The 23,069-nt window shown below is 41.0% G+C and overlaps 2 protein-coding genes across 6 annotated transcripts; both read left to right on the top strand.

The window, feature by feature from the left end:
* The first annotated feature begins 2,114 nt into the window (after positions 1-2,114).
* LOC112146413 (nucleus accumbens-associated protein 1) lies at positions 2,115-16,473 on the top strand. 5 transcript variants are annotated; one of them, XM_024272222.2, is made up of 9 exons: positions 2,118-2,583; positions 2,748-2,970; positions 6,013-6,170; positions 8,399-8,671; positions 8,758-9,388; positions 9,464-9,634; positions 11,953-12,058; positions 12,221-12,318; positions 13,446-16,473. In XM_024272222.2, exons 3-9 carry the CDS (start codon positions 6,045-6,047, stop codon positions 13,754-13,756), a joined length of 1,716 nt encoding a protein of 571 aa, XP_024127990.1. In that variant the 5' UTR covers positions 2,118-2,583; positions 2,748-2,970; positions 6,013-6,044; the 3' UTR covers positions 13,757-16,473. The 5 variants fall into 5 exon arrangements, with proteins under 5 accessions (XP_024127988.1, XP_024127987.1, XP_024127990.1 ...); XM_024272220.2 differs by lacking the exon at positions 2,748-2,970 and having other exon boundaries at positions 2,115-2,583; positions 9,467-9,634; XM_024272219.2 differs by lacking the exon at positions 2,748-2,970 and having other exon boundaries at positions 2,116-2,583.
* Positions 16,474-22,030: 5,557 nt separating this feature from the next.
* Positions 22,031-22,900, top strand: ier2a (immediate early response 2a). Its single transcript, XM_024272388.2, has one exon. It carries the CDS (start codon positions 22,162-22,164, stop codon positions 22,636-22,638), a length of 477 nt encoding a protein of 158 aa, XP_024128156.1. The 5' UTR covers positions 22,031-22,161; the 3' UTR covers positions 22,639-22,900.
* Positions 22,901-23,069: the final 169 nt, after the last annotated feature.

Raw genomic sequence — 23,069 nt, 5'->3', positions numbered from 1 at the left:
CCTTGTGGGTTCTGAGGAATTCACACGTGGGAGGGATGTTTCCAAGCACCCTAGTTTTTCTTATTGGACACCTCCGGAATGATCCTGCTCACTGTGAGCTCTGATTGGCTGAAGACCAGGCGGCAGCAAAAACCAACCTGTGATGCTGTTGCTGGGATGGAGTCACAGCATTGCTGCTGTCAGTGGAGGTACCAGGGGCCTTTGGAGGGGTAGCAGGGCATCGAGCCCAGAAGACCGCCTGAGAGCGTCTCTCTGTCTGAAATGCACGCCTCTCATGACATCCCTCTTCCCCCATGGGTTGACCCTTCTGTGTCAAATTAGAGGATAGCTCCAAACAAACTTCCTGGTACTTGATTTAAGACTTACATCAAGCTGATGCAAAGTTCAACAAGAGAGCTAATCAAAAATAAGCAAAACTCTGCATTTTAATGCTTTTCAAACAAATAGAAAAGCTATATAAAAAAATTCAAAATGGTGTTTAAAAAATAATAAAGAGTTCACATGATTAATTTGTCTTCTAAATGTTGATTTTTTGGGGAAACTTTTGAAGTTTTTCTACATCAAAAATATACAAGTAGAAGATTTTCAGGTAAGAACAGTTATTTCAATAATAAAGGAATCTATTTGAGACTGTAAGTATCTATTGATACTGAAATTGTAAGTATCTACTTGCGCCCTCTAGTGGTGATAAAGTCAACAAGAAGATTGATGGAGTTTGCTGAAAGATAGAGGTAGGTATTGATAAGTCTGGCGATGCGACATGTATCGTGATACACATCTCACGATACATATCACAATATATCCCAAGACTGTACCAGAACAAAATTTCACAGTTTTTTTAAAGGAGTATGACTTAAAAAAACTCTACCTGAATATTAATATACCTTTCATTGTAATAAAATTGTAAAATTAATTTTTATTTAATGATCTTAAGCAATGCAACTGAATCTCATGTAGAAGTTGCTTTTAAACAAGCAAATTCATGGTGCTTTTCTTTTGGTAAATTAAGAAATATTTCCACAAGAAAATATTTTTTTTAAAGAAAATAAACAGAATGAATGTGCCTTAACATATAAGGTTCTAAAAGTGTGATTGAGGAAAGAAAGTGCTGTTAATTTCCAACATTGCTAGCTAAATGTACTTTTAAACGGTCTGTATTGTTCTGGTGCGTCGTGGAGCTACTAAAAAAAGAGTGGTTAGAAAGCTCGCTTCACAGCAAGGAGACCCTGATTTATGTTCTGAATGACATGAGTGGGTTTTCTTCCTCCCACAGCCCAAAAACATACTTCATAGGTTTTGTGGTTCATCAACAGTCTAGCAACCGTCCAGGGTCTACTCTGCCTTCACCCAACAGCAGCTGGGATAGGCTCCAGCAACCATCTGACCCTGAACAGGATAACTTCTTTAGTTCAGATTCTTAAGTCAAAACAAAAATGCTTTAGAAATCACATCCTGAATGAGCTATTATAAAAGTTTACAGCCTTCTTTACTAATCAGTAATGGTGGTTCCGGTCTGTAAATGTGTTATGTTGTGTCTACTGTTGTCTTTCTGTAGTGCAAGACGTGTGATGGGAAGTTTTGCTAACAAATGTGGACATACATGCAAGTAAAGTTTAAACAGAAAGGTGTTACAATACCTGAATTACATAAATGAGTATAGATTACAGCTTGTGACATCAAAAAGGGTCTAATTCCCTGCATATAGTTATTTGTGATTAAAAATGACTATTATGCTATGATATTTTAGGATCTAACAAATAATTCACACTAAATATATAACGGTTTAGAATATTTTAATTTGTTTATTGAAGAATTTTAAAACTAAAAAACACATTTTTAAACTTATTTTCTCTCAATTTAATTTATTACACAGCAAAATAACTTCAAAAATGTAACATTTCCAGTTTTCAAAAATGAATAAATGTTTTACCTTTTAAGGAAATTTATTATAAATCTAAAGATGATATTTGAAACTTTTTTGTCTATAGACGTGAACCACATTTATTATTAAAATAATACCACTAAGGGCTATTCTGAGCTAATCCTGCAGGCATGAGTGTTGAGGATGTGTCATAGTCTGCGTTTGGTTCTCACGGGTTATTACAGTCTTCATTGGAACAGCCAGACTAGTTCACCCGGGTTAAACGAGTCCACGCCGTCGGCCTACTTTCACACGCGTAGGGTTTGCAGACTGCCGCTTTGCTGTGTGCCAATGCGCATGCAGTCTGCGCCGTGGGATAGGTCTCCCCAAATTGAGGCTGCGCTCCGATTAACGACCATGCGATTGAATGACGAGCGCGCCATGCTCGTCTTCCTCCGTGTTCCGCAATCCCCCGGGATCCCGCACCGCCCTCGGTGGCTCTGCTAGCGCCGCGCCGCTCGCACTGAATGGCCGCCTGGAGCGAGGAAACTCGGGGGCAGAGAGCGCCGCGTGCCCTCCTCTGAAGCGACGCCGCGCGCGCATCGGCTTCCCGGCGAGGTGGTGGTGAGTGTCTCGCGCTGGCTGCGGCGGAGGGGGCGGGGGGGTCAGAGCGGATGGACACGGGATGATTCAACTTTCTGCGAGTGAGGGGACCGCTCCAGGTTAGCAAAAACAAACTTTCTGTATCCCCACCTGCCCGGACAAAGCGTTTCATGAATATTATATGAACCTCCGCGCGCGGGGGGATAGCGTTTAAGCTAATAAAATAAGCGTAAAATACATCTGCAGTTAGTTTTTTTTTTTTTTTTTTTTTTTTGTATGTTAGCAAAGAATTGTGCCTTGTTGTGCCCCCCTGCCCCCCACGCACCGTGCCGCACTGGTTCCGTCGGGCTCGCCCTCGGCTGCTGCGTGTCCTGGGATGACCTGTTGATGTCGGCAGAGCGGAGAATGGCAGGGGCGGCGTTTCCCCCCATCACCAAAATAATAAAATAAGCAACGTCTCGGGCTTGACAGCGCTCGGCGGCTCGGTTACCTCGTCCTCTCGGACGGTAAGTGTCCCCCCCTCCTCCTCTCTAATAGAAGAGCCCGTGTGTTGCGGTCACGCGCCACGTTGTGAAGCCGGGCTGAGTTAGGTGGTTAGTGGGACCAAAAAATATGTAGCAACGCCTAGCTTAGCCGTTAGCCACCTTCTATAGGCCCTGTCGCGGAGGGGGGAGAGGGCGCGAGGCATTTCATTTCCGTCACAGCCGGGTGGGAAGCTGCGGCCGCTTAGCTGCTGTGGAACCGCTAAGAAAGAGAGACACCCGGAAGGCTGCTCGACTTTAGCCGGGCATCCCTGAATGAGTTCCTGTAGCATCCATGCTGCTCCCTCCCCTCCATCCTCCAGAAGCACCCTTTTTTCCCCACCTCAAACCTCCCCGTGGATGTGGAGGAGCACTCTCAAATGTGCAGGGAAGAAGTTCAGATGCTTTGTGAATTTGGAATGACTAATCAGAACCTCTCCCTCCCGTCTTTGCCCCGACATGAGTGAGCAGTACAGGCATGCACAGTCTCAGGAAATGCCTATAGACTAATCTCATGTGACTATCATGTGCAGATTCAAACCTGTAATGTTATTCTATTATAAAAAACATCTTTCAGGATGTTGCAAGCATGTTTGACCTACTTTCTCTTAAATATATTTAACTTTCATTGCTGCATCCTATATATTTAATGGCGTCAAGACAGAGCGGATCTGTCATGCAGAAATACACACTCCCCAGCCATCAAAGCAAACTGTGCAAACACACCCTTCTGTGTGTGTGTGTTAGATGCATGTGTATTCACTGCAGCTCGCCAAACTGTAAACAAGCAGTATTGTCTAATGTCTGTGTGTGAGTCAGTGTGCCTTTTGTGGGTTTGTTTGAGTTTGTGTGCACGCATCTGTGTTTTAGTATGAGGGAGAGGGAGCTTGAGTGAGACGGAGACAAAGAGAGCATTTCTCTTTACCCTGGAGCTTGGCGAGGTCCCAAATGAAAGGCTTCGGATATGATGGAAGAGGAGGGGGGGTGGCGGCGGCTCACCCCGGCCTTCGTCGGTCTGTCAAAGTGCAGTCCCCCCCTCGCAGGGTGGGCTTCAGCATCAAAGCGTCCCGTGCTGATGTGTTATCTGCGTGTTAGTGCGGCGTGCAGTCATGCAACACGTTTAAGTGATGAAGCATCACCGTGGAAAAGGAGCTCTGACTGTGCTTGCATATTTTTATGCTGTGCAAACCTGTTTTTTTCTCTTCTTCTCCCCCTTCTTTGTCTATATGAAAATGCTCATGACTGGTCTTATGCTTGAGCTAAAGGTTTGTGGGAAATAAAATGCCACGGTGGCGGATCAATGGATACACTGTTACAGAGGACTCACACATTGAACTGCTAATGGGGCAACATTGAACAGAGTGTTCAAAAACAATAATTTAAAAGAAAAAAAGAGGTTTGAGGATTGAGATATTCAAATTAGCAGACCTCATGGAGCTCCCTGAAACAAAAGTACAGGGCAAGGGTATGTTTGCTTTCCACTGTTGACTGAGATGAATTGAAACTTGCAATGTGGTTCCTGTTTAGACCACACACACACTTTCTGTAGAAGAAAACTGAGCACGACCCAGTTATCTAAAGTTGTGCTATAGCTTACAGGGGGGGAAAAATAGGCTTTTATGAAGTTTGTCTCCAGGAAAAACAGCCACTGCAAAGGAGACGTTGTATCAAATAAAATGTAGATGATCCATCTAAACCACATGTGTCAAAGTCAAGGCAGGTAATTCTATCCGGCCCTCCAGATCATTTTATTTTATTGTTATTAATGGCCCGATGTTATCTTTGGCTCATCTCTAACTTGTATAATTTGGACAAAATATATTTTTATAGAGTAAAATATTGAAAGTTATTTAAGGTTTAAGTTGATTTATTCTGGAATAATATTCCTGCCTTTTTATCATTCATAATTATGTTAAGTTACGGTTTTAAAGTTTTAAAAATTGTCATTCTGCCTAAGTTTTTTTATTTATTATTTTTGTTTGGTTTTTAGACTAATTTGGTATTTTCCTAATATTTTAGCTGGCCATCAATTTCAGTGTTTTCAGCTGTTAGGTTCAGTGATTTCAGCTGTTAGCTTTAGTGATTTCAGCTGTTAGCTTCAGTGTTTTCAGCTATTAGCTTCAGCACTTTTAGCTATCAATTTCAGCATCTTCAGCTGTTAGCTTCAGTGATTTCAGCTGTTAGCTTTAGTGATTTCAGCTATTAGCATCAGCGGCTTCCGCCATTAGCTTCAGCGCTTTTAGCTGTCAATTTCAGCATCTTCAGCTATCAGCACTAGCATCTTCAGTAGCCAAATTCAGCTGACAGCATTCAGACTAGCATTAGCACAGGTAATGCTATACAGTTCATAATTGTGTAAAAAAGTGACGGTTTTTAAGTTTAAAAATGTAATTTTGGTGTGTTCAATAAATGTTTATCCTGTTCGGCCCACAACCTAAGGTGTGTTTTGGATTTTGGCCCCTTGTCCGATTGAGTTTGCCACCACTGATCTGAGGTCTCAGAAATGAAGAAATATTGGAGGCATGTGTTAATACATAAGGTATTTGTATTATGGCCTTTCTAAAAAAAAAAATCGTCCTTTTTAAAATTATTTGGCTTTTTGCTTATAGGATCCATTAGATTAAGTGTTCTGGATGAGTTTGAGCCAGTGAAACTCTATCAGCTGTTTCATTGTCTGTTCAAAAGAGCCTGACATTCCCCACCTGTTTTCCTCTTTTCTGTCCTCTGTGGGCTTTTTGTCTCGTTTCTGCTCCTCTTCCCCCTCCCATTGTTGTGAATCTTCTTGTTTTTTTTAAGCTTGTCTGAAGCTGAAGCCATAAATCAGCGTTCCAGCGTCATAGCGGCCCAACAACTTCACTAAGACCCAGAGAGCACTTTTGTTCCAGATAAATAAAAAAACAATTTCCCCTCAGTGCCGCCGTGTTTACTGAAAGTTTAATGATGGACCGGGCTGACATTTAACTTTCTCTGTTTTATTCTTCTTCCCTTTTGTTTGTCTCGGCCCCCTCTCCCTCTCTCTCCCCACAGCAAAACCCTTTGGTGGTGTGCGTAGACGCACAATGGCCCAGACCCTCCAGATGGCGATCCCAAACTTTGGCAACAATGTTTTGGAGTGTCTGAACGAGCAGCGGCTGCAGGGGCTGTACTGTGACGTGTCCGTTGTGGTCAAGGGCCATGCGTTCAAGGTAACTGCGAAACATCGAGATGCCACCGTTTACATTTTGGGCTTTGGGTGGGGAAAAATGTATAATTTAAGAAGTTAAAGCTGGAGTACAAACAAATCATTTTGATTTTCCTCACTGGTTATGCTGTGTGAAAAAGTGAAGGTCTTTTTGTTCCAAAAAGAGTTAGTTGCAGTACTTCTGAGATGTTAGTCATGTAACTTTGCTAGTCTTTGCTACTTTAGTGTCCAGAACACTTTCACTCTCTAATGTCAAAGTTATTCTTCAACACCATTTTAAGTTTCAGTTGTAAATTATCCTTAAAAGGCACATTTTTATGTAAAACATTTTATTGTTTGTGTGAAAATTTGTTTCCCCTGTCCTTCATAATTATTGGCTGTGTTAAATATAAATAAAAATCAAACTAATTATAGCTATTCTGTCCTTTTTTCTTTCCTATAATGTGTGCTTTTTGTGAGTTTGAACTTTTACTTCCTTTAAAAATGTCAATGGACTGGGATGAGGAGACCCATTCCAGTTGAATTTGTATTTTTGGTGTTTTTAACATGTTTTTTTGGTTTTATTCTGAAAATTGAGGCGCTATAATAAGAAAATTAAGCTTAAAATTGGAGTTCTGATTATTTATTTCTTCAAATTATCCTGAATCAGGAGCAGACAAAAAATGGCGTTTGAAAAAGAGCGTATTTTTTGTGTAGAAAATACACTGGGCTGCATGCATGTGAGGGGCCTAAAACCAGAGGTCCCAAAACTATCCCCAAAGACATATTCTTTTTATTATTATTATTATTTTTCCCAATGTGGTTTTGAGATTGAGACCCTAAAATAATGAGACATTTTATCCCTCTCTCCTGCAGTCTGTGTCCCTATCTTAAACCACACTAACCCCCCACAGTTGAAAAGAACAGAATACAGAATTCCCTTCCTACATCGCAGTTCATCTTTTGCGGTCTCTAGAAAAAACTCTAGAATGACTGCAAACATTTACAAGCTCAGTGAAGTAAACTGGGGCAAGACCATGAAGAGCTTTAAAAACTAAATTAACAGGAAACCAGTGAAGTATTTAATTCTTGACTTTTTTTTTCTGTGAAGATCCTAGAAAGGGTTATTAATATTTGGTTGAGTGGGACTTTCTGGAAAACTATAAATGTTTTGTAAGTTTGGCTAAAACGGCATAATCATAATGAAAAACCACTGGGAATGCTGTCAAAATAAATCAAAAGATGATACTTAAAGGCTTTTTCAATGATACTTAAAGAGTTGCAATTTAGTCCAAAGTTATGCTTTTAAGAGATGCTTTAAGGGGGAAAAAATATGGTTTAGCCAAATTTAGTATATTGAATAATCAGGACAAATAAGTCAATTATTGATTGTTTACATTTGTAGAAATTATGAATAATTACAGTAAAAACCTCCTAATTCCAAAAATATTATTGAAGGCAGCAAACCCCAAAGGCTGCATTACATCTTAAAACTTTCCAATTCTAAACCCTACATGTACAACAAAATAAAGTAACTTCAGCTTATTGGTTTTCATTTAGAAATATGAGCATGCCAACATTCTCAAGTGTACTTCATTCCATTTTTTTTATTATTTCTTTCATGAAAGCACCACGTGCACACCCTCATGATATGGATTCAACACATTTTTCAAAGCTACTTAAACCTTAAAAAATTAAACTCAAATGACACAATTTACTTGACACAACCTTTCAAAAGTTTGACACTTCATCGTTCCATTGAATCAATCAAATTCTTGAGGGCAGCACATCCACCTCAGTGAGTTTGCAAACCCCTCTGGTTACCTGCTTGCTAGCATTTTGGTGATGGGAGGTGGGGCGGTCGAGAAGCTTCCATTTACCACATTCTTAAAGACGTTAGCCTTACAAAGGGGTTTTATTTTGTTCTTTACATGATTATTTTTTAACTTATTTCGCTGCAATTTTGCTTGAGAAACATATTAGTTGGACTTGCCGCATGTTGAAGGGACAGACTTCTAATAAGAGGAAATTACTTTATTGATAATGTTTTGATTAGTAACTAATAATAGATAAAAAAAATAATAGATTTGTTACTTTTTTGATAATTCATCTCACTTAAAAAGAACAAACAGTCTTGTTTTCAATCAAGAAAGGGCAAACATATTGGCAAGTTTAATATACTTCTGACCAGAAAGACTTTAGTGTTTTACATCATATGAATGTAAAGACTTACTCAGCCTTTTATTCCCACAGGCTCATCGAGCTGTTCTGGCTGCGAGTAGCTCCTATTTCCGAGACCTCTTTAGCAGCAGCAGCAATGGTGCTGGTGGCAGCAGCAGTGAGATAAACCCAACGGTGGTGGAGCTCCCCCCCGCGGTGCAGCCACAGAGCTTCCAACAGATTCTAGCTTTCTGCTACACTGGCCGTCTCAGCATGACGGTGGGAGACCAGTTCCTCCTCATGTACACCGCTGGCTTCCTTCAAATCCAGCAAATCATGGAAAAGGGGACGGAATTCTTCCTCAAGGTAAATGCACATAAATGTTTGGGCTTATGAAGGTTTTTTTTATTTACATTGGGTAGTTTAAGTCTTGATGTTGTGTGAATTTCCAGGTGTCTTCCCCTAGCTGTGATTCCCAGGGCCTCCATGCGGAGGAGGCCCCCCCATCAGAGCCCCAGAGCCCCGTAACACAGACCAGTAATGGTGCGGGCCGCCCGGCCTCCAGCCTGACGCCTCTACCTCTGGTATCACGGGTGAAGACGGAACAGCCAGCCAGCCAGCCGGAGGCAGCTGCCCCCTACTCTGTGGTTTGCACTCCCGTAGCCAAGCGTCTTTGGGAGGGTGGAAGCAGCCGAGACGGAGGGGGGTTTAGTTCCAGCGGAGGGGGAGGAGCTAGAAAGACGGCCCGTTATTCCCAGGAGGCGGCGCGAGGCAGTGCTATCCAAAGCCCCGGAGCGCTGGGCCTTGCTATGGGAATGGGCGTCACCACAACAAGCTTGGCGGGCATGGTGGCCAGTGGGGCAATGGGCGGCAGCGCCAGCACCAATGGCAGCTCTGCAGGAGCGCTCGGTGTGTCGGATGGTGCCAGCCCCGGAACCTTGAGTACGTACGCTAGTGACTCCCCCATCAGCTACCATGACGACGAAGAAGAAGAAGAAGGAACGGAGGAGAGCGCCGAAGAGCACTATAGACAAATCTGTAACATGTACACCATGTACAGCATGCTCAACATGGGGGCAGCAGGTAAAAAACATCTGTTTTTGTGTGCAGAGACCATAAGCGGAAACAGCATAATGTGGGCTCCCTGTGTTTCTGCAGCAGCTGGTGAGCGTGTGGAAGCTCTGCCGGATCACACGGAAACACGCGGGCGGATGCGAGGCCGGGATCTCACTTGTCTTCCTGCAGAACTCATCGCTCAGATTGGCAACCGCTGCCATCCCAAACTGTACGAGGAGGGAGACCCTGCTGAGAAACTCGAGCTAGTCTCAGGTACGCACGCTCAAGAGTTTCTAAATATTTCATAATATGGACGCCTTAACATGTTCTGGAGCTATAACTGTTTCCACTCTGACCAGAATTTTCAGTACTTGGGCTCCCGGGCTTGTCTAAAGTCCGGCCCGTGTTCACACTTTCACCGGCAGGCTCCTGTCATAATAAACAATATGCAGCCTCCAGCATTTTTCCAAAAATTCTGTTTTAATCCGTTGTAAACCTGTCGTTTGATCCTTCTTCTGCACTTCCTAGCTCATTGAGGGCCACCACTTCCAGGTCGGAATTTTGATTTTTTTCCAGTAAAATATGAAACAACTGTGTCTGTCTATAATACCAAGAGACTGCAGCTGTTTTCAAGGAGTTCAGTATCAAGAGAAACTACCAGACAACACATAACTCGGACTACACAGTGTGAATAATGGACACAGCAATTTTAAGAAAAAAAATATGAATTTGTTTTATATGTGAAGAAATGAGAAAGTATGTCTTTGAAATATAATGCTCATTAATTAATTTATTTTTTCAATTTAATATGATTAAAATAGTTCAAAAAATGTCAGACCAAGTGGTTGGTTCTCACACATTTTCACCTCTTAGCCAAAAGTTTGGACACCTCCAGCATAGACCTTATGCCTGAATTATAGCAGGGGACTCTGGGGCGCCGAAAAGGGGCGGAAGAGGTGGCTGATTCTAGGGGCCCAGACTGAGGGGGGACCCACAAAGGCCCCTAATGACTCTGTGTTAGGGGCCCTATAAAAACATTTTTTATGGGGCCCAAAATTCCTAGCGGCGCCCCTGGGGGGGGGTGTCAAACTCAATCGCAGAGGGGGCCAGAATCCAAAACACACCTTAGGTTTTTTTTTTTTAACGAGATATTCTCCTACTCATAAGACACGGATCACTCAGCTCACTTAATTGTGTATTCTTTTGTCTCACCACAAGGGGGAGTTTCCGAGATGAAAGCTGATTGTGTTGGTGTTCTAGCTGCTCACTAAAAGCTTGACTTCAGAAAAAGAAAAAAAAAACACGTACATTCGTCTGGAGTCTTCCTTTCAAATGTGCAACACTTTGCCGCTCCAGTTGAGTTCTGTGCCGGCTTTCAGCTGGTGGCATGTTGCCATGTCACCGTGACGACAAGCCGCATCACCTATATATATAGTCCGCTTTTTGTGAAAGACTGATCTAAACCCAAGAAATAACAAGAATAAAGTACTAAATATTGATTGAATATTTTTTTTTTTTTGCAAGTGACCATGGTATAAGGGGGATAATACCCTTCGAAGTGTGCATTATGAGAAATTAACCGACTTGCGTCGGACGGTTCAGGCCTCATTTCTCATAATGCACACTTCGTCGGGTATTATCCCTTTTATTCTCCATAAAAATATATTTTGTCAAAATTATACAATTTAGAAATAAGCGCAAGATAACATCGGGCCATTAACAAGAATAGAATAAAATGATCTATAGGGTTGGATAGAATTACCCAGCAGGCCCCTGACCCTTCACCCTTGACTTTGACACATGTGACTTATAGGGATTTCTTCAGTACGAGTCTCTTTATATCCATCTACAGTTCCTCCGTTTGGTTAAGGTGTGAGCTTTGACGGGTCATCTTAACATGGATTCATTCACTCCTGTTTCAGCCGTTCTGCTGAAGATCTTCCGTCACTCAAAAGTAAATTTTACTGTCAGACGACCCAGTTTTAAAAAACCAAAGCTGTGAGGAAGACAACTTTATATTTGATTTTCAGCGGCGTTGGCAGATGGTGCTTCAGCCCAAATCATCAACACACCACCACTGTGTTTGATAAACAGTTCTGGTGCATGTACATTTATGAGGCCTTCTGATTTTTCTGTTTTATTTCTTTACAAAAGTGTAAAAGAAACACACTTTACGTGATTGTCAGACAGGTCAAAGGAAAAGGCAGTGTGATATGATCACTCATTTAGAGATAAACTGTCCTCGGATGACAGAACAGAACTTTGTTGCAAATGTTACATGACGTGTGCATGTCAAGGTCATGCTGAGATACAACCACAGATTGCTTCAGGCAACGTTGCAACTTTTCTTTAAAAAAAGTGTTTGCGTGTGTGTGGGTGGATGTAGGGGAAAACTTGCATACAAAAGCACGCATCATCATCTTCAAGAAAATCTTAACAAAAAACTGCAAGAGGGAAACTTTATTAATTTATATTTGGAATTTAGTCAATTTAAGAATAGCAAAAGAAATCCTGAAAATAAAAGTCAAAATGTTTCTTTTTCATTGAAAGGAGGATTTGATAACTACTTTTGGGTTGTGGTTGCTTTCCAGGTACCTCAGTGTACATATCGCGAGCCCAGCTTATGAACTGTCACGTGAGCGCAGGGACCAGACACAAAGTACTGCTGAGGAGGCTGCTGGCTGCCTTCTTTGACAGGTTCGTTCCTCCTGTCTGCATCTATTTCTGCAAACATTTCATGTTCAGCGTGGTTTGAATTTAGTTTGTTTTTTTTCAATCCGCTGTCTGTAGAAGAAGAGCAGCACAGCTATTTTTGTCTTCTTTTGTTCTGCGCATCTCACTGCTGCTTTGATGTCACAGGAACACTTTGGCCAACAGCTGTGGAACCGGAATCCGCTCGTCCACCAACGACCCGAGCCGCAAGCCCCTGGACAACAGAGTGCTCCACGCAGTCAAATGTGAGCAGTGTTTAAAATTATACTACGCAATAATTCCACAATAAACTTGAAACAGTTAAAAAATGCTGTCAAAAATGACTGCAATTGAGATCAAAATGTTCTTATGTTTTATAACAAATGTCAAAATTGTATAGCTAAATTAAAAATCTCAAAATAAAGCGAAAACAAGGTCAAAACAGGTGAACTAAACCATTTACGATGTTTCAACAGGGTGTCAAACTCATTTTGGTTCAGGGGCAACATTCAACCCGTCTGATCTTAACTGGGCCGCACCAGTTACAAAAAACCAAAATAACTTAAGGTCAACTTGTTATCTATAGCTTTGATTTTGTTTTTTGTTTTTCTCTCAGTTGGAAAAAATGCCTCAACAACCTAGCAGCCTAACCACTTATTAAGTTTATTTCTTGATCTCTTGCTATGCTGGTTTTGTGTTTCCTTTGCTTCCCCTAGTGGCAGAATTGCACATTGCGATCACTTATTAAAGAACCATAACTCGCCACAGGAACGGGCTACAAACTGGCTTTTTTTAACAACCTTATGTTTTTTTCTTCTTTGTGACTGGGCCAGATTGTATGTTAGAAATCCCTGAACTGTAACATGCCGCCTCACAGCTCTTGAACCTCCATTGGGTATCACTACTTTCGCCCACTGGAATAACAAAACGTTTTTGTCTTCGCCTCTATTGTTCCCACATTCTCTGACTTTTGAATTTGAAGTCTCTTGTCTGTTATGAGTCATATCTCTTGCTACGTTTGTTTTAAACCAAACATTTCAAAGCTAATCTGAAGCCTTCACGTTATTTATTTATTATGAAACTTACTAATGTTGGGTCGACGTTGTTTAAAAAATTCTGCCTTTTTTGAGACTACCACAAGTGTTGCTTTTGAGCATTTGCTTGAAACTTCATTTTATGGACACCCTCTTCAAATCAATATGTAGCTACTTTCACTCCAATTTAATCTTATTTCTTTTTTTGTCACTTTCGTACTCGGCTGAATGCTGGAGGCGACAGCAAACATAAGCAGCTTTGATGCAGATTCTTTACATGTAGCCTCCAATCCCAAAGCTTCTCACCCACACACACACACACAATCAGCCTAACTGATTTTTTGTCTTCTTCGTATCAGTTTATTGCCAGAATTTCGCCACCAGCTTCAAAGAGAGTGAGATGAACGCCATCGCAGCGGACATGTGCACTAACGCCCGGCGTGTGGTGCGTAAGAGCTGGATACCCAAACTAAAGCTGCTGATGGCCGAGAGCGACGCCTACTCCGCTTTCCTCCCCGATGGCGTCAAAACGGAGGAGGACGCTCTGGGGGCGGACCCCAGCTTTGACCCCGCGGCTTTGGAGGCCACCAGCGGTGCCAGCGTGGAGTCTGGCGGCTCGTCGGGGGAATCTCTGCCGGGCGTGGGCGGGGAGGGAGGAGCGTTGTTCTAAACGCCGGGGAACGGTGTAACTGTAACGCAAATAGCAGTAATCCCCAGCTGCGCTTGCCTCCTCACTCTTTCGCTGATCTCTCACATCTCGACTGTCTGTAGTGCACTGCTTAGAGCAACAGCTGCTGCTCTTATATAACCCGGACATGAAAACTCACAATTGTTGCTTTTTATGACTCGTAACCGGAGGGTAGGAGGGGGCTGGCCTCTGCCCCCTCTCTGTACTTCGAAGGTGCACCCGCTCTTGCTTAATGAATACATTCCCTGAGGGGGAGGTGGTGTGAGGAGCTATCAGCAGCCTGAGGAGGGAGGAGGGGCTTCACAGACGGGCTGGCATCGGAGGTTTGGTGCCCCTCAGAGTCAGTGGCATTTCTCTCTATGCAAGCCTGACGGGGTGTTTCCCAGCCTCGGGAAAAACAAAAAAAAAAATAGAGACAATATTCAAGCAACATTAACACTACTCGTTCTTCCTCCCCCTGCATCCCTCCTCAACGCCCTGCAAGTATTACTGTATCCCCCCCGCCCTCTCAAGACCACTCAAGTGTTTCACTGTGCTGTATCTTACAAAATAATGCCCATCTCTGTTTTCTACTTTTTTTTGTTGCATGTTTTCTGTCTGTGATGTGAAAAGTGAGAGGATCAAAGCTTTTTACCAAGATGATTGTAAAGAAGGGGCAACAGGTTATCAAAAAAAAGGTTGTATTTTTAGAAGACAAACTATATTTATACCAGTACCCATGCCAAAAACGGCGTGAGCACAGAGCGCGAGAGGGATTGTTTTAAAATCTCACCGTTTGGGCTTTTATTTGAAGAGCTCTTGTTTATTAAATTAAAAGGAAAAGCGCTATTTTTGCAGGAGTGTAACAAAGCGGCCTCGTCATAGGAGCCTGTGCGTTTATTTTTATCTTTATTTCATAGTGATGGAATGAGCAGTCGAACTGCTATATTTGATGCATTTCATCTTCCGCTTGCTAGCTTAAAAGCAAGAGTCCGACTGTTTCTTGGGGCTTGTCCGGGGTGACTCTTTCATCAAAGGTTTGAAACCTTTAGAATTTTTACGCAAAACACTGGCTCGCAAAAATTCAATTAATACTTGTAGAAACATTAAGGTTATATGGATTTAAGAACTCAACATCTGCATTTGTACAGACATTATAAAAAAAAAATCGAGGATAAATGGACAATGGAATGTGCCTTTAAATTGAGATTTCAAAAAAAGCAGAAGCCAGTAAGGGCAGTGGCGTCTGGAGGTGACAGTATTACTTGAAGAAAACTGATTTTATGCTACTATCTGTAAGCACCTGAGTGGAGGAGGCGGGTCTATGTCGAGCACATGTCTGTGAGTGCCCAGCTGTCTGTTTGCGAAAGACTTTTTATTTAGTTTGGATTTGATAACTGATTTTTTTTTTTGCACCTTCCATAAGCAGTAGAGTCGTGGTTCCTGCACCTTAAACGAGAAGAACCAGAGGTTCGTGCACCTTTCGAGAGACATTGTGTAGCAATCAAACCCGTATAGATGGAGTTTTGTTTGTGGTAACTGTAAATATCCCAACACGACTGTTGAGTTTATTCCCAAGTGTTCTTCTTTTCTGTCGCTGAATTTTTTTTTTTTTTTATTATTAAATGTACGTTGGCCAGCGGGTCAGCAGTGGTTCGTGTAGCAGTTGGAAAAAAGTGGAAGGGTTGGACTTAAAATGTAAAAAAATGACTGAATAGCTTTTCCTTAGCTTTCCTAAGAAAGACTGAAGAAATCAATGCTTCCCTTTCAATGCACTGTCTTCTTTTTTCTGGCTGAACGCATATTTCAAAGCATGATACATGTGGTCAAACTCCATTCTGGAAGGCTTTACTGAGTTGTGTGTTTCAGAACAAACATGCAGTATCTTTGTTAATCTTGAAGAAGTTGGTAACCCACCCCATTAGCTTTAGTGGGCTTGGAACAGCCTCAAATTCAGAAATTCCTCAGTAACTTTGTCAATAAATATTGATTCACGTTACCAACACAAAAACACTAATTTGGTGCCTCTTTTTCCATTTATAAAGGCTGGAGGTGTCCGTGTGGTACGTTTGAATACTTGGCCTTCAGGTTGCTCAGAACTTACTTGCACATGAATTCATATTTATTGTGTGTATGAGCGGCGGCTGTGTTTATTTGTGCTTGTTTGGAAACTTTTGTGCTTTTTTATTTCCAGCTCATTTCAAGTATTTCATGTACTCTGTTTACTATTCAGAAAAAAAAAAACTAGACCTTCACACACTTGAATGGAAAATGTGTGGCACAGCATGAGGAGTCTTTATTTTGTCACTAAACAGTACATATATAAATATATACATGTATAGATAAATACTGTATATTATATATAGACACACACAGATCGGATCGTTTGTTGTGCACTCGCAGCATGACGTATATATATTTACCCAGAAACGCAGCTTTCCTCACAACCTGGAAGTAACCAGTCTTGCCCACTTCCTGAGCCCCTGCTCTTTGGCCTCTGTAACCCCGTAGCGCCAGTGGACCTCGTGTACTGCTCATCCTTCTTTCTGTGTTCCAAGTGCCAATAACTTTGTGAAAGCCCTGTAACTGTGACCCAACATTATCCAAGGTAATTGCACATTAATATGAAACTGACTGTAAAATAAAAGACATGCAAATCATAGAGAAAATGTTGACATGGATCAAATAATGAATATCTCAATAAAACATTTGTAACAATATCCCTGGAACTGCTTAATATCAGGATCATTTGGATTTTTTTTCCATTTTCCAAATCTGGAAACAAAATTATTCATATCATTTTAATGCAGTTATTGGTTAATTCTATTGTTTTTTATTATTACACCCTGCCTTCACCCACATGTGGCCGGGTGAGGTTCCGGCAGACCGTTGACCCCGAAAGGAACAACGCGGGTTTAGAAGATGGATTGATGAATGGATTATTACACTCATTTATTTTGTTTTAGCTTGAATTGTAGTTTACTTCTATACTTTATTTTTTGTTTGTTTCTGTCTTTCATACATTTTCTAGCTTTTTGTTTTTGATTGTACAAGTGACCTCTTGACCAAATTGAACTTTAAAAAGAGATTCTGAACTCTCTGGGTCCTTAAATTGTAAATAAAAATAATTTTAAAAACTTGAAAATTAGCAATAACGAATGGGACTGAGACATGGTTTCAAAAAATAAACTAAATTCAAGATTTTTTTTTATGAATTTACACATTTGAATATAGCTTTATTGTTTGTCTTTAACAGAAATAGTTGAGCTTTGCACTCGAAGTAGTAATATAGTATTTATATTTGGTTACAGATTCATTATAGTTACATATAATTAATGAAGTTATTGATCCATTGTGCAAGTTTTTTGAACAGTAACAATGGGTTTGTTTTTCATATTAGTTTTCTTTTTTTTGGTGTTTATTTTTGGATCAATACTTTGTGGTTGTAAGCCTCAAACAAGATTAGCTCCCCTCAAAAACACATTAAAAGTTACTCTTATTGGGAGTTTTGAACTATAAACAATATGTTGTTCTCACGTAGGGCCGGGCGATATAGAATTCTTTATATTATATATTTTTTTCCATATAGTGCAATTATGTATATCATATTCTGCGCTTTATCTGTAAAATCTCTGATTTAGCATTTTTCTGACTGTAGATGGTGCTGCAGAGATATCTTTGCTTACAGCTTTTGTTTCCCTTACAGTTAAGATATTCTATATTCTGTATAAAAAAATATTTGTGCCATTAAAACGAGATAAAAAAACACAAACTTTCTAAAGTTAAATTGATGGGCATCTTGAGGATTTACATAATTAGGATTTTTTTTATTTTAATCAAAAGCTTAGATCGAACTTTCTGTTACAAAACATAAATACTATAGCTTGGTTTAGGGTTTGTTTGCAAAAAAACTGACACACTGAGAGGGCAAAGCTTTGTCTTTCCCTTCTGCTACTTGCTTTAACCACCAGTTCTTTCGGTTTTGTAACTCTCAGGTCAGACTGACCACAACACCATATTTAGATGATAAGCAGACTGCATGGCACACAGTGAAAATGCCTTTGTTCGTGTTCTTTGGAGAATGTGAGCAAAGACTGTGAGAACTGTTTCTTTCTCCTTCCTAACAGACCACACAGCAACAAAACACTGCATGGTTTCACTTCGATTTGAACATCTCTAAATAAAAATGTGCAGCTCAAACAAAATGATTGGCTTTAAAACCTGTCGGTCATTATAAGGATTTTTTTAAGACTTTATGATCTTTCGGTGTCCAGGAGAATGAATGTTTTCATGTATGGTTTACTTAAGTTTAAGTTTCAAAAAACCTCACGTCATCAGAGCAACATCCCAAAGGTTTAATGCATCAGCATGACCAAACTTATTATTGTGCATGGCCTCTCACATTTTTTATTTACTTATTTTTGAAAAGTAAGACAGCAAATACATCTGCCCAATTTTAATGCCATTTTAGATTATTATTCAACACTGTCACATCAAAAGAAAAAGAAACAGTACTTTTAAAATAATGTAGTCTGATTAAAAAGTCCAACTTTGTGTCCGTTACCCCCATAAAAAAGACGACAACAAAAAATACTCAAAACATTGTCTTTTAAAAATGAAAATCTCCTCAAATTTAAAATTTTCTTAATTCATCTATTCGTTGGAATCTTAATAGACCTTCCACCTGGTACAGTTTATCAGACAGAAAATGATTGACAATCTTGAACACTGTTTATGTCAAAAATACATTCTTGTTATTCTTTTATCAAATAAGTATTTGTTCAGTGTATTTTACACACATTGAGGGAAAAAAAAGACACTGAAGTTAATAGTCATGTATATTCCCAAGAAATGAAACCAAGTGATGATAAAAGGTGGCAGAGATGAGCATGCACACGGCAGCTCTTGCGTTTCAATACTCGGTGAGTTTGACGTCAAACTAAAGGTCATCTTGCTTTTGACTGAGATTATTTATTTATTTAATTATTATATATTAATGACATTTAGCTTCAAACAATGTTTTAATGTAGTTTCCCAAAGTGACCACAAGGGGGAGCCTTTGTTTGTTGATATGTTGATAATGTTTAGGCATTTTACATTATTATTACTATAAGGCAACATTTGACATATGAGTGACCTTAAAATCAAACAGTTTAAATTGAAATTAAATATTGAGTTGTAAAAAAATAAGTTAAAATGTGCAGTTTAAATAAGAGATTAGGCAACTACAACAAGGAAGTATCTGCAAATTCCTATTAAGATTCAAATAAATAGATATTTTCCAAACATGCACAGCAAATTTACGGAGTATAATCAATAATCCGTTTGTCTATTTACTCTGTGATGGTGCTGAACTGAAGTCACGGGAAACAATGACTTGCATTCCATTCATTTTTGTGGCGCTACACGGCACTCTGGGGATTTTTTTTCAAGCTCCAACAAATTTCTTTACTACAAAACAAAATACAATTTTGCATAACTTTATTTAAATACATGCAAAAACGTTTAAACGTCAATAATATGACAAGTTTCTCATGTTTGCTCCCACACAGGCAAAAATGCCCAAATATGGTTAAACGGAAGTTGAAAGCCCTGACGCACTCCTTACTACTTTTTTTTTTTTTGCTGCACTAGAAAGCAGCGCAGCTCTCATGCACGTCATGGGTTTTCCTCAGCAAGGGCCCACATGAGCCGGAAGTGCTAAATATGGGCGTCTGTCTCTTGACTTCCACCCCTCCCCCTCTCGTTTCCTGCAATAGGAAGCAGTTCGGTGGGGGGATGGGTGAGACCGGAGGAGGAGGAGGAGGAGAGCTCAAACGTTATGAAGCCAGCAGTCTCCCTGACTCCTCCACGCAGCCGGAGGACACAAATGGAGATCATGGCTGATACCAGAGACAGGCTAAAAATAGACACATACTTTCCGCTCCTCAGGCATTCGCAGATCTTTCTGGATTGAAGTTGTTGTTTCTGACATCAAAACGAAACCAATAGAAATATTTTTGATAGTTTTCTTGAATTAAAGTCAAATTTTTTGCTGATTTTCAACTGTGACCATATTATTATTATTATTATTATTATTTTGCATACCCATAAAACTATTAAGATGTGTCAAAAGTCCTTACTATTTGAGAGGAAGGGGCCATTGAATCTTATCGGTTTTGTTTTATTTTGTAGGAATTTAACTATGAATATCTGCAAGCACGGTTAACCTTAGCCAGGTTAAGGTTTATAAGACGTCTATAAATGCCTGTTTTGGGCTTCCAATATCTAAAAATCCTGCATTCATGTGTAGCTATGTACGTTTTTACGACCGTTTTTGAGTTGTCAGATATTAGCGTTTGGTTAAGGACCCCTCTGTGTCACTTTTTGACGTTTTGGGTGTCCCCAACTCGTCATTTTTGTCATGTTAGCTGTTCGTAAAATTAATTGTCCGCAACCCTCAGGGTGCAGTACCGGATGTGGTATCGCACACGAACTGGTCCTCAGGAGGCGACCAGTACTAGTACCATAACCCTAACCCAGCAGTGGACGCAGATGGACGAAGCTGTGGTGCCAGTTACCAAACGCATACTGGGCCTGGACGTAGTATCGGATGCGAACCAATACTGGGTTAGGGTTAGGGTACCGGAAATAGGTTAGGGTGCCGGTGTGGTCCGTGTCCGGGTACTGGATTGGTTCCAGTTCATGGCCCGGAGGTTGGAACCTGTGATTTAATAGTAACACCCAGCACGTCAAAAAATGAAGAGCAAGGGACATCCAAAACGTCAAAAATTAACGTTTTGGATGTCCAATTGACGTTCTGGATGTCCAATGGTCTGATTGAAGTTTTGGATGACCAAACGTCAATATGTGACAGTTGGGAGTGAGACTGTCTTGCCAAAAACACGATTTGGACCACTTCGTTTTTCACCGCACCTCTTCCAACTGTAGGTGGCAGAAATGTGCTGGTAAACATTAGAAAGAAAAAAGAAGCCCATCCCTTCTTGTCCAGTGTAAACACAGCATGGGTTAAACACACATTCATGTATGGAATTACCGGTATATTCTTTTTCTTAACATGTATTTTGTAGTTGTAAAATGTCGGGGTGAAAAAAAATGCAAGTGCAGAATGATTTTGAACTGTTGTGGAGACAAAAAGGTGAAGTGTGTTTGCATGAATCAGTGAATGCTACGTTCACACCAGGCTCCACCACTTCCATTAAAATGTCTACGTAAACACATAAATGCGCGTTTGTGGCTTTTCGCGTTCAAATGTTTTAGTCTGTTTGCGGGCATTGAAAAAAGTAAAACTAGTTGAACTTTGACCAATCAGGGACTTGGTGAGATATGGGTAGCAACCTTTTCAGTACCTCCAGTTTGAAAGTTGATCATGAAGGAGAAAATTAACAATTACAATCCGTGCCCGGTTGGACAAAATGGCATCAACTCTTTAATTTATCGGAATAGAGCTATTAAAGAAAAAATCCTGGAGCCAGATTCACTCTTCAGCATTTTGCACCACATTCTCTAGTATAGGAATACAGAACATAACAACTCTAATACGACTTCCTAAAGCAAATGTCAAAATCAAGACCCGGGGGCCGGATCCAGCCCTCTGAGTGATTATATCCGGCCCTTCAGATGACTTTATTTTATTGTTCCTAATGGCCCAATGTTATCTTGCACTTATTGGTAACTGGTATAATTTTGACAAAAAATATGTTTATAAAGAGTAAAATATTGAAATTTATTCAAGGTTTAAATTGATTTATTCTGGAATAATATTGCTGCCTGTTTTTATACATACTAATATTCAAGAGTTAGGTTTTTAATGTTTTAAAAATTTTGTTTTGGTGTGTTGAATAAATGTTTTTCCTGTTCAGCCAGCAACCTAAGGTGTTTTTTGGATTTTGGCCCCCTGTGCAATTGAGTTTGACACCCCTCTCTATGGAGTACGGTCAGATAGAATATTTGGGTTAAAAATCACGGTTGTGACTGGAGTGTGTGTCTGTAGATTTGTGTGTCTGTTTGCACAGTGTGTTTTTTTTAAGGATTTGATGTTTTTACATATTCTTTATACATATACATATACATATACACATATATATATATATATATATAATTAAAAAAAAACTGGAATTGCAAAAATAGAACTTTATTCTGAAAATGCAGCAACTTTTATTGATGCAAAATGTGTGTAACAAATGCAAAAATACTTTGATAGGAACATAACTCTATAGTTATAGCTGGTTCAAATACCAGTGTCTGGGGTGGGTGGGGCTTCGCCAGTGACGCCAGTTGCGTGACGCACACGAGGTGATAAGTACCCGTCCTGCTGGCGGTCTCCGTTTTGTCTGTGTGTGAAGTCATCGGGGACAGACGCGGATCTATAGCGGTTACCTGCGATTGTTTACCAAACAAGCGGTGTCATGGAGGTCAGCGCCGAGGCCAAGAGGATCATGGTCGTGGCTCTGGGGAAACTCTACAGCTCCCGGACGCAGCGCGGAGGACTCCGTCTCCACAGGAGCCTCCTCCTGACCCTGGTCATGAAATCCGCCCGGGACATCTACCACGCGGCGCAGCCGGCGGAGGAGAGCGTCGTTCCCGCGGAGGTGGAGATGAAGGAGGAGGACGTCCAGCCTCCGTCTCACCTGCCCGACGACGCGCGTAATTGCGAGGAAAACAAGGAGAACCTGTCCAACTGCGCGCAGCACACGCGGAAACGGCGGAGCAAAGCAGACGCGGATCCGGACTTCCTGCCCTGTAAGAAGGCAAAGCTCGAGCACGGGAGCAGCTCGGAACAGCTCCTCCTCAGCTCCGTTTTGGTGGACTACGTGAACTGTGGCAGTGAACTGGGGCCACCCCCAACCCCCATCCCCCTACAGACCGCCATCGCAGCCTGCTAGACCCCCACAGGTCAAATTGGATGCCCTAACGTGGATCCGGGTGTGGAGGAAGTCCAAAAGTCCCAGCGGTGGCTGAACATGTCTGGACTTGTCAGGAGCCCAGCTGGCGCGCAGCTGCTCCTGCAGAACTGCTGGTGCCTTGAGATGGACAAGTGAAGCCTACAGGACTGGCCTTCCCTGAACTGTGTTTTAAGCTTTGTAAAACAGTCCAAGAATCCATCTACCTCAGTATTTATTAAACATGTTTTTGTATTTGACAGAACTCTGAGGTGTGTGTTGTTTTATTTCGTGGTGAATCAGGCTGTGTCATACAGAAAGTGAGCTCTGGCGTGCGAATCTAACAGGAAACTTGTCTGGGTGCGAAGAAGTTCCTCTTTTCCCCCTACGCTTGTTTGCAGAACAAAAGCAGGGACAATTCAGGAGATTGTGCT

This window comes from Oryzias melastigma, linkage group LG8 (assembly GCF_002922805.2).
Source record: "Oryzias melastigma strain HK-1 linkage group LG8, ASM292280v2, whole genome shotgun sequence".
In the NCBI taxonomy this organism is placed as follows: Eukaryota; Metazoa; Chordata; class Actinopteri; order Beloniformes; family Adrianichthyidae; genus Oryzias; species Oryzias melastigma.
This window is presented reverse-complemented; position numbering and strand designations above follow the sequence as displayed.